This window comes from Dendropsophus ebraccatus, chromosome 1 (assembly GCF_027789765.1).
Source record: "Dendropsophus ebraccatus isolate aDenEbr1 chromosome 1, aDenEbr1.pat, whole genome shotgun sequence".
Taxonomy (NCBI): domain Eukaryota; kingdom Metazoa; phylum Chordata; class Amphibia; order Anura; family Hylidae; genus Dendropsophus; species Dendropsophus ebraccatus.
The window spans coordinates 11,614,602-11,632,555 of record NC_091454.1 but is presented as its reverse complement, the minus strand read 5'-3'; the positions used below and the strand labels follow the sequence as shown (position 1 = coordinate 11,632,555).

General features: G+C 47.1%; 1 protein-coding gene across 1 annotated transcript; it reads left to right on the top strand.

Annotated features, from left to right (window-relative positions):
• Window positions 1-4,157: 4,157 nt before the first annotated feature.
• On the top strand, window positions 4,158-7,033 carry LOC138772013 (E3 ubiquitin/ISG15 ligase TRIM25-like). The gene has a single exon (XM_069952085.1). The coding sequence runs from the start codon at window positions 4,218-4,220 to the stop codon at window positions 5,865-5,867; it is 1,650 nt and encodes a 549-aa protein (XP_069808186.1). The 5' UTR covers window positions 4,158-4,217; the 3' UTR covers window positions 5,868-7,033.
• The last annotated feature ends 10,921 nt before the right edge of the window (window positions 7,034-17,954 follow it).

The window sequence follows — 17,954 nt, the reverse complement described above, 5'->3', positions numbered from 1 at the left end:
GTTACATCCAGTGACTCACAGGGGGCGTCTTCACTGATTAGAGTCTGTCACTTTTTCTTTTTCTCTCCTTCCAGCCTGGGCCACCATGATGTCTCCCCCGGCTGTGAATCTTTTCTCCAGAATTCTATTGCCACCCAAAAGTTATACAAATCACCAATATAGACTTATTACTAGAAATGCTTATAAAGTGCTTATTTCCTGCACTTACTACTGCATCACCATGGATAACATGGTGATGTCACTTCCTGAATAACATGGTGATGTCACTTCCTGGATAACATGGTGATGTCACGACCCGACTCCCAGAGCTGTGCGGCTTTGGCTGCTGGAGAGGATGATGGCAGGAGGATACTGAGGGACACAGGGCACTGGTGGGACACTGAGCATCCCCTGCTATCATCCTCTCCAGCAGCCACAGCCCGCACAGCTCTGGGAGTCGGGTCGTGACATCATCATTTTATCCAGGAAGTGACATCACCATGTTATCCAGGAAGTGACATCACCATGTTATCCAGGAAGTGAAGCCTTGATGCAGTAGTAAGTGCAGGGAAAAAAGCACTTTATGTGCATTTCCCATAATAAGTGTATATTGGTGATTTGTATAACTTTTGGGGGGCAATACAATACTTTAATAAAAATTTTCACCGGACTTCTCCTTTAACAGTGCACCCACACACCCCTGACCCTGCAGAACATTGCACCCACACACTATACAAATAAAAAAATAAAAATAAAACATCAAACACCCCTGAGCCTGCAGAACAGTACTCTCAATGTGCTTTACCTCCTGCTGATCCTTTACCCTGCACCTCCTGCTGCCTCATAAACAGCCCAGGAAACCAGCTGCTTCAAAGAAAGTCCCAGAGGAAGATAGCTCCTCCCACACTGCTCACATGGGCATGACATCATCAAAGGTCCTTTACACCTCTGTCAGTGCTGCTGTATGTAACTATGAGCGCTCGTTATGAACGCTTCATAGTTACAGTGCAGGGCGGGCAAGCGGGGGGGGGGGGGGGGGGGGGGGGGGGGGGGGGGCAGGATGGATGGGTAACTAAATTAATTACTTAGCCATCCAGACTGCTCCCTCCTGACGTTTGGCGCCAGGGCCGGACTGGGACTGAAAATCAGCCCTGGCATTCCAGAGCACACAGGCCCACTCGCCGCGCGGTGATAAGTTATGAGACAACGTTGTAAGTGCAGCGCGGTTACATGTTGTATCATCACGGCCATGACTGGAATTACAGATAATAACACAGTAAATAGGGTCAGAAGCTTCTTTCTCTGTACTGTGTAGCTGAGCTGCAGGTACAGATCGTCACCACTACACAGTGTACAGAGACAGACTGCTTCCGGCCACGGTCACCGTGCTGAGATTAACACCACCACCGCATACTGACTAATACCACCACATATACTGACTAATACAACCACATACTGACTAATACCATCACATATACTGACTAATACAACCGCATACTGACTAATGTCACCACACACTGACTAATACCACCACATACTGACTAATACCACCGCATACTGACTAATGTCACCACACTCTGACTAATACAACCACATACTGACTAATACCATCACATATACTGACTAATACAACCGCATACTGACTAATGTCACCACACACTGACTAATACCACCACATACTGACTAATACCACCGCATACTGATTAATATGATTAGTCAGTATGTGGTGACATTAGTCAGTATGTGGTGGTATTAGTCAGTGTGTGGTGATGTTGGTCAGTGTGTGGTGACGTTGGTCAGTGTGCGGTGGTATTAATGTCACCACATACTGACTAATGTCACCATATACTGACTAATACCACCAGATACTGACTATGACCACCGCATACTGACTAATACCACCGCAAACTGACTAATCCCACCGCTGCTACTGAATAACATCCACTGTACACACTATCACCTTATACAGTCATATAGAGGTGGACACAGCTCTACACAGGTTCGGTACACTATATACATTACAGTGCAGTTATATTAAGTGACTCACAGGGGACGTCTTCTCTGATCAGAGTTCTTCCCTTTTCATTTTCTTCTCCATCTGCCCTGTGCCGTTAGAATTTCTCTGAGCCACGAATCCACAGAATCTGCCAGAGAAACATATTAGGCTCCTCACTCTGTCACCATCCTCATCTCTCTACACACTGCACATCTGTATTGGCCCCTGTACGCCCTCATTTAGTGGGTAGGCTGACTCTATGTGACCCCCTTATAGTATATGGCCCTCCTCTCTGTAGCCCCTCCTTATAGATAGCCCGCTTATGTTGCCCCCCTTATAGAAGGCCCCCCCATGTTGTCCCCCTATAAATGCCCCCCCTTACAGATGGCCTCTCCTATGTTGTCCTCTTAAAGATGGACCCCTCTCCCCCTATATTGTCCCCTTATAGATGTCCCCCTCTCCCCCAATGCTGTCCTCTTATAACCCCCCTCTCCCCCTATGTTGTCCCCTTATAGATGGCCCCCTCTCCCCCTATGTTGTCCCCCCCTTATAGATGGCCCCCTCTACCCCCCTTCCCTTATAGATGCCCCCTTCTCCCCCCCTTTATAGATGTCCCCCTCTCCCTCCTTCCTTATGGATGGCCTCTTCTACCCCCCCTTTATAGATGTCCCCCTCTCCCCCCTTCCTTATAGATGCCCCCTTCTCCCCCCATATAGATGGCCCCCTTTCCCCTCCTTTCTTATTGATGCCCACCCTCCCCCCTTCCTTATAGATGGCCTCTCCCCCCCCCCCCTGCTTATAGATGGCCCCCTCTCCCCCTATGTTGCCCCCCCCATATAGATGGCCCCCTCTACCCCCCTACCCTTATAGATGCCCCCTTCTCCCCCCCTTTATAGATTTCCCCCTCTCCCCCCTTCCTTATGAATGGCCTCTTCTTCCCCGCCCCCTTTATAGATGCCCCCTTCCCCCCCCCCATATAGATGGCCTCCTCTGCCCTCCTTCCTTATAGATGCCCCCCCTCCCCCCTTCCTTATAGATGCTCCCCCTCCACCCTTCCTTATAGTTGGCCTTTCCCCCCCCCCCTTATAGATTGCTCATTCTGCCCTACCCCCCCCCCCTTATAGTTGGCCTCTTCTCCTTCTCCCCCCCCCCCTCACTCATAGATGCCCCCTTCTCCTCATCTCCCCCTGTGCAAAGCAGGTTTAAAAACAAACAAACAAGAAAACTCACCTAACAACGCGCTCCCCCATCGAGACTTTCTTCTCCAGCAGCCTCCGTCGGATGCGCGGCTGCCAGGGGTGTAGCGTCCTATCCCCGGCAGCGCGCGTATCATAGAGCTCTCTGTGTGCTGGTGGCCGCGACTTCCGGCACAGTGAGCGTCTCTGTGCCGGAAGTAGCGGCCACAGCACACGCCCACAGAGAACTCTATGGTACGCGCGCTGCCGGGGATAGGACGCTACACCCCCGGCAGCCGCGCATCAGATGGGGGCCGGACGGAGCGCTGTGGGCCGGTCCCGTGCTTCTCGTGGCCCAGTGACTCGTTTTCCCTGCGCTTGGGGAAAGGAGTTACCGGGTCAGGAGGAACACGGGACCCCGGAAGCCACCGGCCCTTCTGGCATTTGCCAGAAGTGCCCTATGGCCAGTCCGGCCCTGTTTGGCGCCCTAGGCCATCGCCTACCCCCACCTACTCTTTGTTCTGGCCCTGTATCCGGGAGTGGGTAATTGTAACAACCTATACTGGCCTTCTTGGCTATTACACGGCTCCCAGTAAACGTAAAATTTGTGTCCTTTATAATGTTTGGTGATTAACGTGAAAACAGAAATCCAGTGAAATTGTTTTCTTTCTGCATTTTTACCAACTAAACATTTGATATCATAACCATTGCTGTGACTGTAAAATTCTGATTGGTTCTCATTCGTATTATGAAAATAAAAATTGTTCTCTGTTTGCTGAACCGCTGATACTGCTCCATCTCCCTGTGACTCTCCTAGAAATGTTGGTAGATTTTATAAGGTGGCAACGATTTTTCAGTTCACTCTTTCTTCTATTTACTACTAAAAATCCTGTTTCTTTAAGGATCTTTACAAGTTGCAAACTGATCGCAATGTTTGTCCTAAATATACGTTATTCTTACAGATGTCCCTGAACAGGTTAATAGTGACTGATCTTGTGCTGCTCAGCCCTGCCCTGTGTACACAAGTATAAACCCGCCCTCTGGTTTCTCGGCGTCCGGGAATCCTAATGTTCTCTCTTCCTCCGTCAGCCATGGCGTCTGTTGATCTCAAACACGAGCTGGACTGTTCCATCTGTCTGATCACTTATACAGATCCTGTAATGCTGAGATGTGGCCACAACTTCTGCCGGGTCTGTATTGGTCGTGTGCTGGATACACAGGACGGGGCTGGAGTTTATTCCTGTCCTGAATGCAGAGAAGAGTATCAGGAGCGGCCTGCACTGATGAGGAACATCGCTCTGTGTAAGATTGTAAAGAATTTCCTGGATGCTGAACCACGTCAGGAGGAGGTCACTGAGATTTACTGCACTTACTGTGTGGACTCTGCTGTACCTGCTGTGAGATCCTGTCTGCTCTGTGAGGCTTCTCTGTGTGATAAACACCTGAGAGCTCACAGCAAGTCACCAGAACACGTCTTATCTGAGCCCAGCACTTCCCTGGAGAAGAGGAAATGTTCTGTCCATAAGGAACCTTTAGCGTATTATTGTACTAAGGACGGCATCTGTATCTGTGAGTCCTGCAGTTTTATTAAGGAACACAATGGACATAAAATGGAGTCACTAGATGAGGCCTCTAAGAACAAAAAGAAAAAACTGAGAAATGTTCTCCAAAAACTGATCACAAAGCGAGAGGAGACTGAGGTAAGAGTCCAGAGGGTAGAGTGGCGCAGGAGAAAAGCTACAAAAAATGCAGCTGGAGAAGCCGAGAGAGTCACTGCCCTGTTTACAAACATCAGGAGACAGCTGGATGACCTGGAGAAGAGGGTCCTGAGCGAGATCTCCAGGCAGGAAAAGGAAGAGTTACTATTACTTTCTGCTCTGATTCAGCAGCTGGAAATAAAGAAGGACGAGCTGTCCATGAAGATGAGACACATTGAGGAGCTGTGTAACATGGCGGATCCACTGACTGTCTTACAGGAACCAGACACAGGTGACTTGTGTGATCCTGAGGAGGGAGGAGGTGATGAGGACACAGGGGGACATGATAGACAGCTCCATGGTGTAGATGATCTGGATGTGGCTGTGATCTCAGACACATTCTGTACATTATGTGACATAATATCATGTATAAGAAGCGGGATCTATGTGGAGGGTCCTGCAGACATATTACTGGATGTAACCACAGCTAATAATAATCTCCTTATATCAGACAACCTAAAAACTGTTACCAAAATAGAATCAAAGCAGAATCTTCCAGAAACAGCGGAGAGATTCTGGGATTATTGTCCTCAGGTGATGAGCAGCAGGAGATTCTCCTCAGGGCGACATTACTGGGATGTGGAAATCGGTAAATCAGGCGAGTGGAGGGTGGGGATGTGTTATCCCAGTATAGACAGGAGGGGAGGTCAGCCAACTATTGGAGATAATAACAAGTCCTGGTGTCTGAGGAGGTATAATTATCAGTATACTGTGATACATGACAGTAAAGTTATCCAGTTACCTGACAATATCTCCAGTAATAGATTCAGGATCTGTCTGGATTATGAGGCCGGGCGGCTGTCCTTTTATGAGCTGTGTGACCCCATCAGATACTTACACACCTTCACCGCCACCTTCTCCGAGCCCCTTCATGCTGCGTTATGTGTATGGAAAGATTCTATAAAGATATCAAGTAAAGCAACAAAAGGCAGAAACCATCATAACCTAAGAAACTGGTGAAAGAAACCAACAATTGTTGACTTATTCCCTGTGACACGTGACAAGTTTTGTATAATGACAGGGACAAATATAGAATCGTGCTCTGTCATTAGCCTGCCAGGGAATTTCTAACAGCTATCCCCGGTAGATCACTGCATCAGGTACACATTATGGCTATGTTCACACACAGAATTTTTGCTCAGTATTTTGGTCAGTATTTTTCAACCAAAACCAGGAGTGGATTGAACACAGAAAGGCTATGTTCCAACAGTGTTGAAATTTAGTGGATGACCGCCATTAATTCAGAACAATGGCTGCTATTTTAAAATAACCGCAATTTTTTGCCATTAAATGACGGCCGTCCACTAAATTTCAACAGTGTGTGAACATAGCCTTTCGGTGTTTTCAATCTGCTCCTGGTTTTGGTTGAAAAATACTGACCAAAATACTGAGCAAAAATACTGTGTGGGAACATAGCCTAAGAGTGCATCTTGAGCACATGTTTAGCATTTGATTACCGGTAGCTGAAGAAGCTGGATGCAGCCCTAGGGAGTTCTGGAAAACATGGATACAGCCTACAGTTGTAGCAATGTTTTCCAGGAAACCTTAAAGGGGTTATCCAGTGCTACAAAAACATGGCCACTTTTTCCCCACTCTTTTCTTCAGATTGGGTGGGGTTTGAAACTAAGTTCCATTGAAGTAAATGGAGCTTAACTGCAGACCACACCTGAACTGGAGACAAGAGTGGGGCAAAAGGGGCCATGTTTTTGTAGCGCTGGATAACCCCTTTAAGGCTGAATCCAACTTCTTCAGCTACCTGTAATCAACTGGCAAACACAGGGGCTGGGACGGACTTGAGTTTGCTCACGTTGCGCCATTCTATTGTACACATCATTCTTATCAGGCGGTCTTACCTGGGTTTCTGGCCAAAATAGACTGATGAGCCATCAACAGGACAGCTCACCAGTCACTGACACCCAACACCGACGGGATTAGCTTTTCGGCACTCACACTACACAGTGAATGGGGCCAGACGCAGTTTGTCCTAGTTTTCTTTGTAGACCTTATACTGCAGTTCAGTTCCTGTTTACTGATCCATGACTGATGAGCTATCCCGTGGACAGCTTTAAAGGGGTTATTCAGCGCTACAAAAACATGGCCACTTTCCCCCTACTGTTGTCTCCAGATTGGGTGGGATTTTGAAACTCAGTTCCATTGAAGTAAATGGATCTTAATTGCAAACCACACCTGACCTGTAGTCAACAGTAGGGGGAAAGTGGCCATGTTTTTGTAGCGCTTGATAAGCCCTTTAAGTATAATCTTCTATATGTGTACAAATCCACAAAGTCTATAAATACCTGCTGTACAAGTAAGACACGCCTTTGCCTAATATAACAAAACATGTACGTCTTCTACAACCGTCTTCAGCACTCGTCTGACTACTAAGGAAACCTCCAAAGGCCTTTCTAAATGTTACCACATATTAATAGGATCATATTTTGAGGCATTGCGACCACTTCTTAAGACTTGGGAACAAGATCTTAATATATAACTCGGCATTCTCAGCTATTTCCACTGTCAGAAAATTCCAGAAAAAAATTCTATTGTCAATATTCCACCTTAGTACTGTTGGGCTGAATTCACACGTCCCGTAAAATTAGATCCGCGATCACGGACAATTTTAGGAACCATTCAAGTGAATGCGGCCATGCACACGATCTGTGCCACCTCAGTATATACAGTGAGTACACAGGGAGCTGCTGTCAGTATATACAGGGAGTACAGGGAGCTGCTGTCAGTATATACAGTGAGTACACAGGGAGCTGCTGTCAGTATATACAGTGAGTACACAGGGAGCTGCTGTCAGTATATACAGTGAGTACACAGGGAGCTGCTGCCAGTATATACAGTGAGTATACAGGGAGCTGCTGTCAGTATATACAGTGAGTACACAGGGAGCTGCTGTCAGTATATACAGTGAGTACACAGGGAGCTGCTGTCAGTATATACAGTGAGTACACAGGGAGCTGCTGTCAGTATATACAGTGAGTACACAGGGAGCTGCTGTCAGTATATACAGTGAGTACACAGGGAGCTGCTGTCAGTATATACAGTGAGTACACAGGGAGCTGCTGTCAGTATATACAGTGAGTACACAGGGAGCTGCTGTCAGTATATACAGTGAGTACACAGGGAGCTGCTGTCAGTATATACAGTGAGTACACAGGGAGCTGCTGTCAGTATATACAGTGAGTACACAGGGAGCTGCTGTCAGTATATACAGTGAGTACACAGGGAGCTGCTGTCAGTATATACCGTCAGTACACAGGGAGCTGCTGTCAGTATATACAGTGAGTACACAGGGAGCTGCTGTCAGTATATACCGTCAGTACACAGGGAGCTGCTGTCAGTATATACAGTGAGTACACAGGGAGCTGCTGTCAGTATATACAGTGAGTACACAGGGAGCTGCTGTCAGTATATACCGTCAGTACACAGGGAGCTGCTGTCAGTATATACAGTGAGTACACAGGGAGCTGCTGTCAGTATATACAGTGAGTACAGGGAGCTGCTGTCAGTATATACCGTCAGTACACAGGGAGCTGCTGTCAGTATATACAGTGAGTACACGTACTAATACTGTATACTGAACAATTTTACTATAAAGCGGCCAACCTCTTTAAATTCCCTCCCCAAATTTCTCCACAATTGTAAAATATGGTTGGACTCAACATACAATACAGTCCTGATTTCCTGATTGCTTCTCTCTTTCTAAGCATATATACTACCTTATAACCGTAGTACCTAATATTATACCGTATAATCTGTGCTACAAGAACTGCTATCCCTCGTTCTGTTTGTACTTATGTTTCTTTACTGTAAGGATCATTTACATAATGTTATGTATACGTTTCGGAAAATTTCAATAAAAACTAATGTAGTAAAAAAAAACAGCAAATGTGTTACACTGAATTGTTTTTTTACCGTTGTCGGGGCGGGGGTAGGGAGGGGAGTCACATGTTACTGCACAATGACCCCACCCACACAGTATACTCACCAGTCACAGGAGCTGCTGCTCTGGCCTCTATTAGTCAGGCCTGGCCAGAGCAGAGGGATGCAGACAGGGGTAATCGCTATCGGCAGGGAAGACAATGACACCAATACAATGCAAAGCAGAGAGACTGGATGCCTCCTCTCTCTGATCTCTGGACAGGCACCTAATTCTGGACGGCAGATCAGTCAGTGCCCGGGCCCTCCGGTGGGCCAGTCAGACCAAAATTTCCCACCACAAAAATCCTTGGCACAAGGAACAAGACAAGGAATAGATCTGATTATAAATGATTGTGGGTTAGAAAAGTTATCCAGTGTTAGAATAACATGATCACTTTCTTCCAGAGACAGCGCAACTCTTGTCCCCAGTTCAGGGGTGGTTTGCAATTAAAGGGGTTATTCACATTTTTTTTTCCTTTCAAATCAACTGGTTCCAGAAACTCCCAGAGATTTGTAATTTACTTCTATTAAAAAAAAAAATCTACAGACTTCCAGTACTTATCAGCTGCTGTATGTCCTGCAGGAAGTGGTATTCTTTCCAGTCTGGAGAGCAGGAGAGGGTTTCTATGAGAATTTGGTACTACTCTAGACAGTTCCTGACATGGACAGAGGTGGCAGCGGAGAGCACTGTGTCAGACTGGAGAGAATACACCACTTCCTGCAGGACATACAGCAGCTGATAAGTACTGTAAGACTGGAGATTTTTTAATAGAAGTCAATTACAAATACCTGGCACTTTCTGACACCAGTTGATTTGAAAGGGTTTGGTGAACAACTCATTTAAGCTCCGTTCACTTCAATGGGAGTGAGTTGTAAAACCCCATCCAAACTGGACACAAAAGTGGTGCTGTCTTTGAAAGAAAGTGACCATGTTTTCTTAACACTGGATAACCCCTTTAAGGAAAAAATACTTTTGTAACCATACCCATAGAAAAATGTTTTAATGCAAAATATCCAAGATATGCAAGACGTCTGCATCTTCACAGTTCAAGCAAAAACATGACATGTGGAATGTGGTGGAACCTGAAGCACAAGGATATCTTCTAGTCTCGAGTCTCCATTAACTGGATAACTTCTGGCATCAAAAAAGATTGTAGGATTTCCAATAGATAAACCTTCAATCGGGATGTAATAAGATGGAGACATAAGAGGAACAACATTCTTCTTCTTCAGTGTTGTGAGGAGGACTTGCTCTGCTCTGGGACCAGGACCTATGACCTAATGTACAAGAACAGGGGTGTCAAGCTCGAATACACAGTGGGCCAAAATAAAAAAATTGGACAAAGTGGCGGGCCAACCGTGATAATTATTGAGAAGCGCATGCGGCGGTCCTGGTACTGTCAGTGGTGTGCGTCTCCCAGCGCTGTGCACTATGATAAATGACATGGTATATTGCTATCATATGATTAAACCCCAACCCATGTAATAGCCAACCCCCCCCCCAATATTGCCCCATGTAGTAGTCAACCCAACCACAACTGACCCACATATTAGCCAGTTCTCCCAATAGTGTCCAAATAGTATCCAGACCCCCAAGTGTCCCATATAGTAGCCAGCCCCCCAGGTGTCCCATATAGTAGCCAGCCCCCCAAGTGTCCCATATAGTAGCCAGCCCTCCCCAATAATCTCATATAGTAACCAGTCCTCCCCAATAATCTCATATAGTAGCCAGCCCCCCAAGTGTCCCATATAGTAGCCAGCCCTCCCCAATAATCTCATATAGTAACCAGCCCTCCCCAATAATCTCATATAGTAGCCAGTCCTCCCCAAGTGTCCCATATAGTAGCCAGCCCTCCCCAATAATCTCATATAGTAGCCAGCCCTCCCCCATAGTCTCATATAGTAGCCAGCCCCCCAAGTGTCCCATATAGTAGCCAGCCCCCCAAGTGTCCCATATAGTAGCCAGCCCTCCCCAATAATCTCATATAGTAACCAGCCCTCCCCAATAATCTCATATAGTAGCCAGCCCTCCCCAAGAGTCTTATATAGTAGCCCCCCCCCCCATAGTCTCTTATATAATAGCCAGCCCTCCCCATAGTCTCTTATATAGTAGCCAGCCCTCCCCCATAGTCTCTTATATATTAGCCAGCCCTCCCCAATAGTCTCTTATATATTAGCTAGGCCACCCCAATAGTCTCATAAAGTAGTCAGCCCTCCTTAATAGTCTCATATAGTAGCCAGCCCTCCTCCATAGTCTCTTATATAGTAGTCAGCCCTCCCCATAGTCTCATATAGTAGCCAGCCCTCCCCAATAGTGTCATATAGTAGCCAGTCCACCCCCAAAGTCTCTTACATCGTAGCCAGCCCTCCACTGTAGTCTCATATAGCAGCCAGCCCTCCCTAATAGTCTCATATAGCAGCCAGCCCTCCCCCGTAATCTTTTATATAGCAGCCAGCCCTCCCCCGTAATCTTTTATATAGTAGCCAGCCCTCTCCCATAGTCTTTTATATAGTAGCCAGTCCCTAGAACAGTTGTTAAAGGGAACCTGTCACCCGTGGATGGCCCCCCGAACCCACCCTACCCCTGGATACAGCCTCCCATACTTAACCGCTCACATACTCCTAGGACGCAGGCTAAAAACTGCATGTGGCCTACAAGATTATAATATGGGCGGTCCGAGCAACCACCCATATTATAATCTAATGCGATGTCGGTGGGCCAGATGCAATTCTATCTGTGAATTGCCTGGTGGGCCAAAAATAATGGCATTATGGGCCAGATTGGCCCGCGGGCCAGAGTTTGACATGACTGATTTAAACAGTGTAGATGATGCAGTGGCCACTTTGACTCTCCACGATTGTATCACTGATCCATTTTCATGGCAGCCTGAGGCCTTTACTAGGCCTCGATGGATGTTTTCATGGAGTAGGTTACCCCGAAACAGCTGTCTGTGGATGGATACCTTGCTAAGGTGGTTTCTGTGAACCTACTCCACACCGATGAGGGGCAAAAACCCCGAAACAGCTGTCTGTGCATGGATACCTTGCTGAGGTGGTTTCCGTGCTGGAGAACGCCTTTGGCTTGGTTGTTCCTTCCCGGAGGAAGGTCTGGCTAGCTCACTGACGTTGAGAAACATGTGATGGTGTCTCCGCAGTACTTTTGCATATTTGATTCCCCAGGGGGCAATGTTCCTAGATTCACTGACGTTGAGAAACACGTGATGGTGTCTCTGCTGTGTTTTGGTTGATCTCCCTAAGGTCAACCATCATTCTCTTGAATGCCCTTACTAGGCTTTTCTCCCACTAGCCAGAAACCTACTCCACACTGATGAGGGGCAAAAACCCCGAAACAGCTGTCTGTGGATGGATACCTTGCTGAGGTGGTTTCCGTGACTGGAGAACGCCTTTGGCTTGGTTGTTCCTTCCCGGAGGAAGGTCTGGCTAGCTCACTGACGTTGAGAAACACGTGATGGTGTCTCCGCAGTACTTTTGCATCCATGGATGTTTTGACTTATCTAGTGTGTCTACAGCAGGCTGTACCAATAGAGTGCCAATCTAATGGATCAATGCAGTACATATGTAGTGCATTAATCTGTATGAGCAATCAAATCAAATGGGTGGACTGAAAGAGAATATCAAATTTAAAGGGAACCTGTCACCCCCCGTGCCGGGGTGACAGGCTCCCGACCCCCCGTTAGAGACCCCTATACTTACCTCATCCCGCCGGGTCCCGCTTCTGGATTCGGTCGGGTCCCGGAGATCTCAGCCGCTGCAGCCCGGCGCGCGCGCTGACAGATGAGTCCAACGCTCATAGAGAATGACGGAGCGCTGGACTCTCCTGTCATTCTCTATGGGTGTTGGACTCATCTCTCAGCGCGCGCGCCGGGCTGCAGCGGCTGAGATCTCCGGGACCCGACCGAATCCAGAAGCGGGACCCGGCGGGATGAGGTAAGTATAGGGGTCTCTAACGGGGGGTCGGGAGCCTGTCACCCCGGTACGGGGGGTGACAGGTTCCCTTTAAAAGAAATCTTTTTAAAACTGTAACATCCCTTCTATAGTAAAGATTTTAAATAAGAATATAAACAAATCAACTATACTAAATTATTTGGTACTGCCACAAGCAGCATTGTCTGAGCTATTAAAGGGGTTGTCTAGGATTAGAAAAAGCACAGCTACTTTCATACAAAAACAGCGCCACCCCTGTCCTCAGGTTGTGTGGGGTATTGCAATACCTGAGCTTCCATGGAACTGAGGTGTAAAACCCCACACCCAAACTGAGGACAGGAGAGGAGCTGTTTCTGGAAGAAATTTGCAGCGTTTTTCTAAGCCTGGAAATCCTGATCATGTTCCCGATCCACCATGGTGAAGTCCAAAATTGCTGATTTTTGGACACATCACATTACAAGGGCGTCACAATGGTATTGATGATCCTTGTACTCAAAAATAACACTCCACAGAATAAATACATAAAAGTGTTATGGGGTCAGAGGTGGGCAATTTTTCAGCATTTTTTTTTTTAAAGTAAAATAAAATAAAAGCTATATGAACTGGGTATCGTTATCATTCCGATGTGAAAGCAAAAATATCCAGCATCATGAAGGGGTTAAAATGACCAGGGTGATTAAAAATTAACCACAACTCTATGGGTTTTACCCTTGGGACATGTATTACTATACGGGAAAAACCTTTGCAGTATATATGACATTCCCCAGTGTGGTAAGGTATATACAGTGCCTGAAATGGTTCTGTGTGGCAGGAGGTAAGTATCAGGTTCATACAGAAAACCTGGTCACAATGTGGTTCGGCTTATACTGTATACCCTATAACTACAGTATACAGTATATAGCACCATACAGTATAGTGAGAGCCTATACAGTATATACCGCCACCCAGGGTACCTGAACAGTATATAGGGTCCTCATTCACACTATGCAGTTTTCTATCTCTCCTACTGCAGTAAATAACAGTGCAGGTAAACACATTGTAGGAGATTCATCAAACCTTGGGTGGTATAACAGGCACATTAGGGGACAGGGTGGTATAAGAGGCACATTAGAGGAGAGGGTGGTATAAGAGGCACATTAGAGGAGAGGGTGGTATAACAGGCACATTAGAGGACAGGGTGGTATAACAGGCACATTAGAGGACAGGGTGGTATAACAGGCACATTAGAGGGGAGGGTGGTATAACAGGCACATTAGAGGAGAGGGTGGTATAACAGGCACATTAGAGGGGAGGGTGGTATAACAGGCACATTAGGGGACAGGGTGGTATAACAGGCACATTAGAGGACAGGGTGGTATAACAGGCACATTAGAGGAGAGGGTGGTATAACAGGCAGATTAGAGGAGAGGGTGGTATAACAGGCAGATTAGAGGAGAGGGTGGTATAACAGGCAGATTAGAGGAGAGGGTGGTATAAGAGGCACATTAGAGGACAGGGTGGTATAACAGGTACATTAGAGGAGAGGGTGGTATAAGAGGCACATTAGAGGACAGGGTGGTATAACAGGCAGATTAGAGGAGAGGGTGGTATAACAGGCAGATTAGAGGAGAGGGTGGTATAAGAGGCAGATTAGAGGAGAGGGTGGTATAAGAGGCACATTAGAGGACAGGGTGGTATAAGAGGCACATTAGAGGAGAGGGTGGTAAATAAGGCACATTAGAGGAGAGGGCGGTATAACAGGCAGATTAGAGGAGAGGGTGGTATAACAGGCACATTATAGGAGAGGGTGGTATAAGAGGGACATTAGAGGAGAGGGTGGTATAAGAGGCACATTAGAGGAGAGGGTGGTATAACAGGCACATTATAGGAGAGGGTGGTATAAGAGGCACATTAGAGGAGAGGGTGGTATAAGAGGCAGATTAGAGGAGAGGGTGGTATAAGAGGCACATTAGAGGGGAGGGTGGTATAACAGGCACATTATAGGAGAGGGTGGTATAAGAGGCACATTAGAGGAGAGGGTGGTATAAGAGGCAGATTAGAGGAGAGGGTGGTATAACAGGCACATTAGAGGAGAGGGTGGTATAAGAGGCACATTAGAGGACAGGGTGGTATAACAGGCACATTAGAGGGGAGGGTGGTATAACAGGCACATTAGGGGACAGGGTGGTATAACAGGCACATTAGAGGGGAGGGTGGTATAAGAGGCACATTAGAGGGGAGGGTGGTATAACAGGCACATTAGGGGACAGGGTGGTATAACAGGCACATTATAGGAGAGGGTGGTATAAGAGGCACATTAGAGGAGAGGGTGGTATAAGAGGCAGATTAGAGGAGAGGGTGGTATAACAGGCAGATTAGAGGACAGGGTGGTATAAGAGGCACATTAGAGGAGAGGGTGGTATAAGAGGCACATTAGAGGAGAGGGTGGTATAACAGGCAGATTAGAGGAGAGGATGGTATAACAGGCAGATTAGAGGAGAGGATGGTATAACAGGCAGATTAGAGGAGAGGGTGGTATAAGAGGCACATTAGGGGACAGGATGGTATAAGAGGCACATTAGAGGAGAGGGTGGTATAACAGGCACATTAGAGGGGAGGGTGGTATAACAGGCACATTAGAGGAGAGGGTGGTATAAGAGGCACATTAGGGGACAGGGTGGTATAAGAGGCACATTAGGGGACAGGGTGGTATAAGAGGCACATTAGGGGACAGGGTGGTATAAGAGGCACATTAGGGGACAGGGTGGTATAAGAGGCACATTAGAGGAGGGGGTGGTATAAGAGGCAGATTAGAGGAGAGGGTGGTATAACAGGCACATTAGAGGGGAGGGTGGTATAACAGGCACATTAGAGGAGGGGGTGGTATAAGAGGCACATTAGAGGAGGGGGCCCCATACATATAAGATACTATAAAAAAAAAAACCTGTGTGAAGAGAATGCGGCAGTATTATAAGTGGAGGAGCCATTACCAGTCACCCATACAGCTGCCATTACCAGTCACACATGCAGCGGCCATTACCAGTCACCCATACAGCTGCCATTACCAGTCACACATGCAGCGGCTATTACCAGTCACACATACAGCGGCCATTACCAGTCACACATACAGCGGCCATTACCAGTCACACATACAGCGGCCATTACCAGTCACACATACAGCTGCCATTACCAGTCACCCATACAGCGGCCATTACCAGTCACACATACAGCTGCCATTACCAGTAACACATACAGCGGCTATTACCAGTAACACATACAGCTGCCATTACCAGTCACCCATACAGCGGCCATTACCAGTCACACATACAGCTGCCATTACCAGTCACCCATACAGCTGCCATTACCAGTCACCCATACAGCGGCTATTACCAGTCACACATACAGCGGCCATTACCAGTCACCCATACAGCGGCCATTACCAGTCACACATACAGCTGCCATTACCAGTCACACATACAGCGGCCATTACCAGTCACACATACAGCTGCCATTACCAGTCACCCATACAGCTGCCATTACCAGTCACACATACAGCGGCCATTACCAGTCACCCATACAGCGGCTATTACCAGTCACACATACAGCGGCCATTACCAGTCACCCATACAGCGGCCATTACCAGTCACACATACAGCTGCCATTACCAGTCACCCATACAGCTGCCATCACCAGTCACACATACAGCTGCCATTACCAGTCACACATACAGCGGCTATTACCAGTCACACCACATACAGCTGCCATTACCAGTCACCCATACAGCGGCCATTACCAGTCACACATACAGCTGCCATTACCAGTCACCCATACAGCTGCCATTACCAGTCACACATACAGCGGCCATTACCAGTCACACATACAGCGGCCATTACCAGTCACCCATACAGCTGCCATTACCAGTCACACATACAGCTGCCATTACCAGTCACCCATACAGCTGCCATTACCAGTAACACATACAGCTGCATTGGTTTCCTGCACTATAAACCAGAACAAAAGTAATAATCACAGGTGTAGGAAAGTTACTGGTAATAATTGGGATATTTTATATATGTCATCACATTGTAGACCAAGACAAGTGTCCATGAACAGGTTAATAGTGACTGATCTTGTGCAGTTCAGCCCTGCCCTGTGTGTGTTGGGCGTCGGAGAATTGGAGTTTCGTTTCTCTCTTATGACGTCTGCTGCGAGGTGGAGAGGGGGCTGGACCGTTCCATCTCTATGAGCACTTGTACACATTGTGTATTGCTGATGTGGTAACCCAGGGGCTGCAGATAATAAATGCAGGAGCTATAGGTGTTGCAATATCGTTGTAGAACTTTTCACGGGTCCTGAGTGGTAGATAGCTTTCCTAGGTCTCAACAGCCGCCCGTTAATGTTTTCTTAGTATCCCCTCCTGGTGTAATCACAGAGATTCAGGGAGAGCTGCAGAACGTTGAACGTAAAGTGTTTCATGCAAAGTCTTTGTTCACAAGGTGCAGGTTGTTTGAGATTAGGTCTGTTATCATTTCCCGGATATGTGAATGTGAACTTTAAAGGACAAGTGCCACGAAAAACTTTTTCCCAGTAATTGAAGCACATTACAAAGTTATATAACTCTGTAATATGCTTCAATCACCTATCTGCCTCCCTTCCCTGTCTTTCCCCCCTCCACCAGGAAGTGTCCTGACTCACACAGACCTGATGACTGCCGTCACCGTCACCAAGCTCTTCTCTCAGCTCCTTCTCCTGTTACACTAGCCTCCCCCCTCCCCTGCCTTGTCAGGTGACTCAGCTTGCTCAGCTCCCATTGGCTGAACAACTGCAAGCCATCACTTGGACTGGGGAGGGGGGGCTGCTGTAACAGGACCTAGAGCAGCCCTCCTGCTGATGACTCATCCCCACAAGAAGGAGCTGCCTGGTGACAGTAATGAGGTCTGTGTGAGTTAGGACACTTCCTGGTGGGGGGTGAAGGGGGGAAAAGACAGGGAAGGGAGGCAGATAGGTGATTGAAGCACATTACAGAGTTATATAACTTTGTAATGTGCTTCAATTACTGGGAAAAAGTTTTTCATGGCACTTGTCCTTTAATGTCAATTCCTTAGAAAACAGGTTAGAGGACAACAGTCTCTTTGTTAGGCTAGGTTCACACTGCGTTTTCAGCATCCGTTTAACGGATCAGTTTTTTGCAAA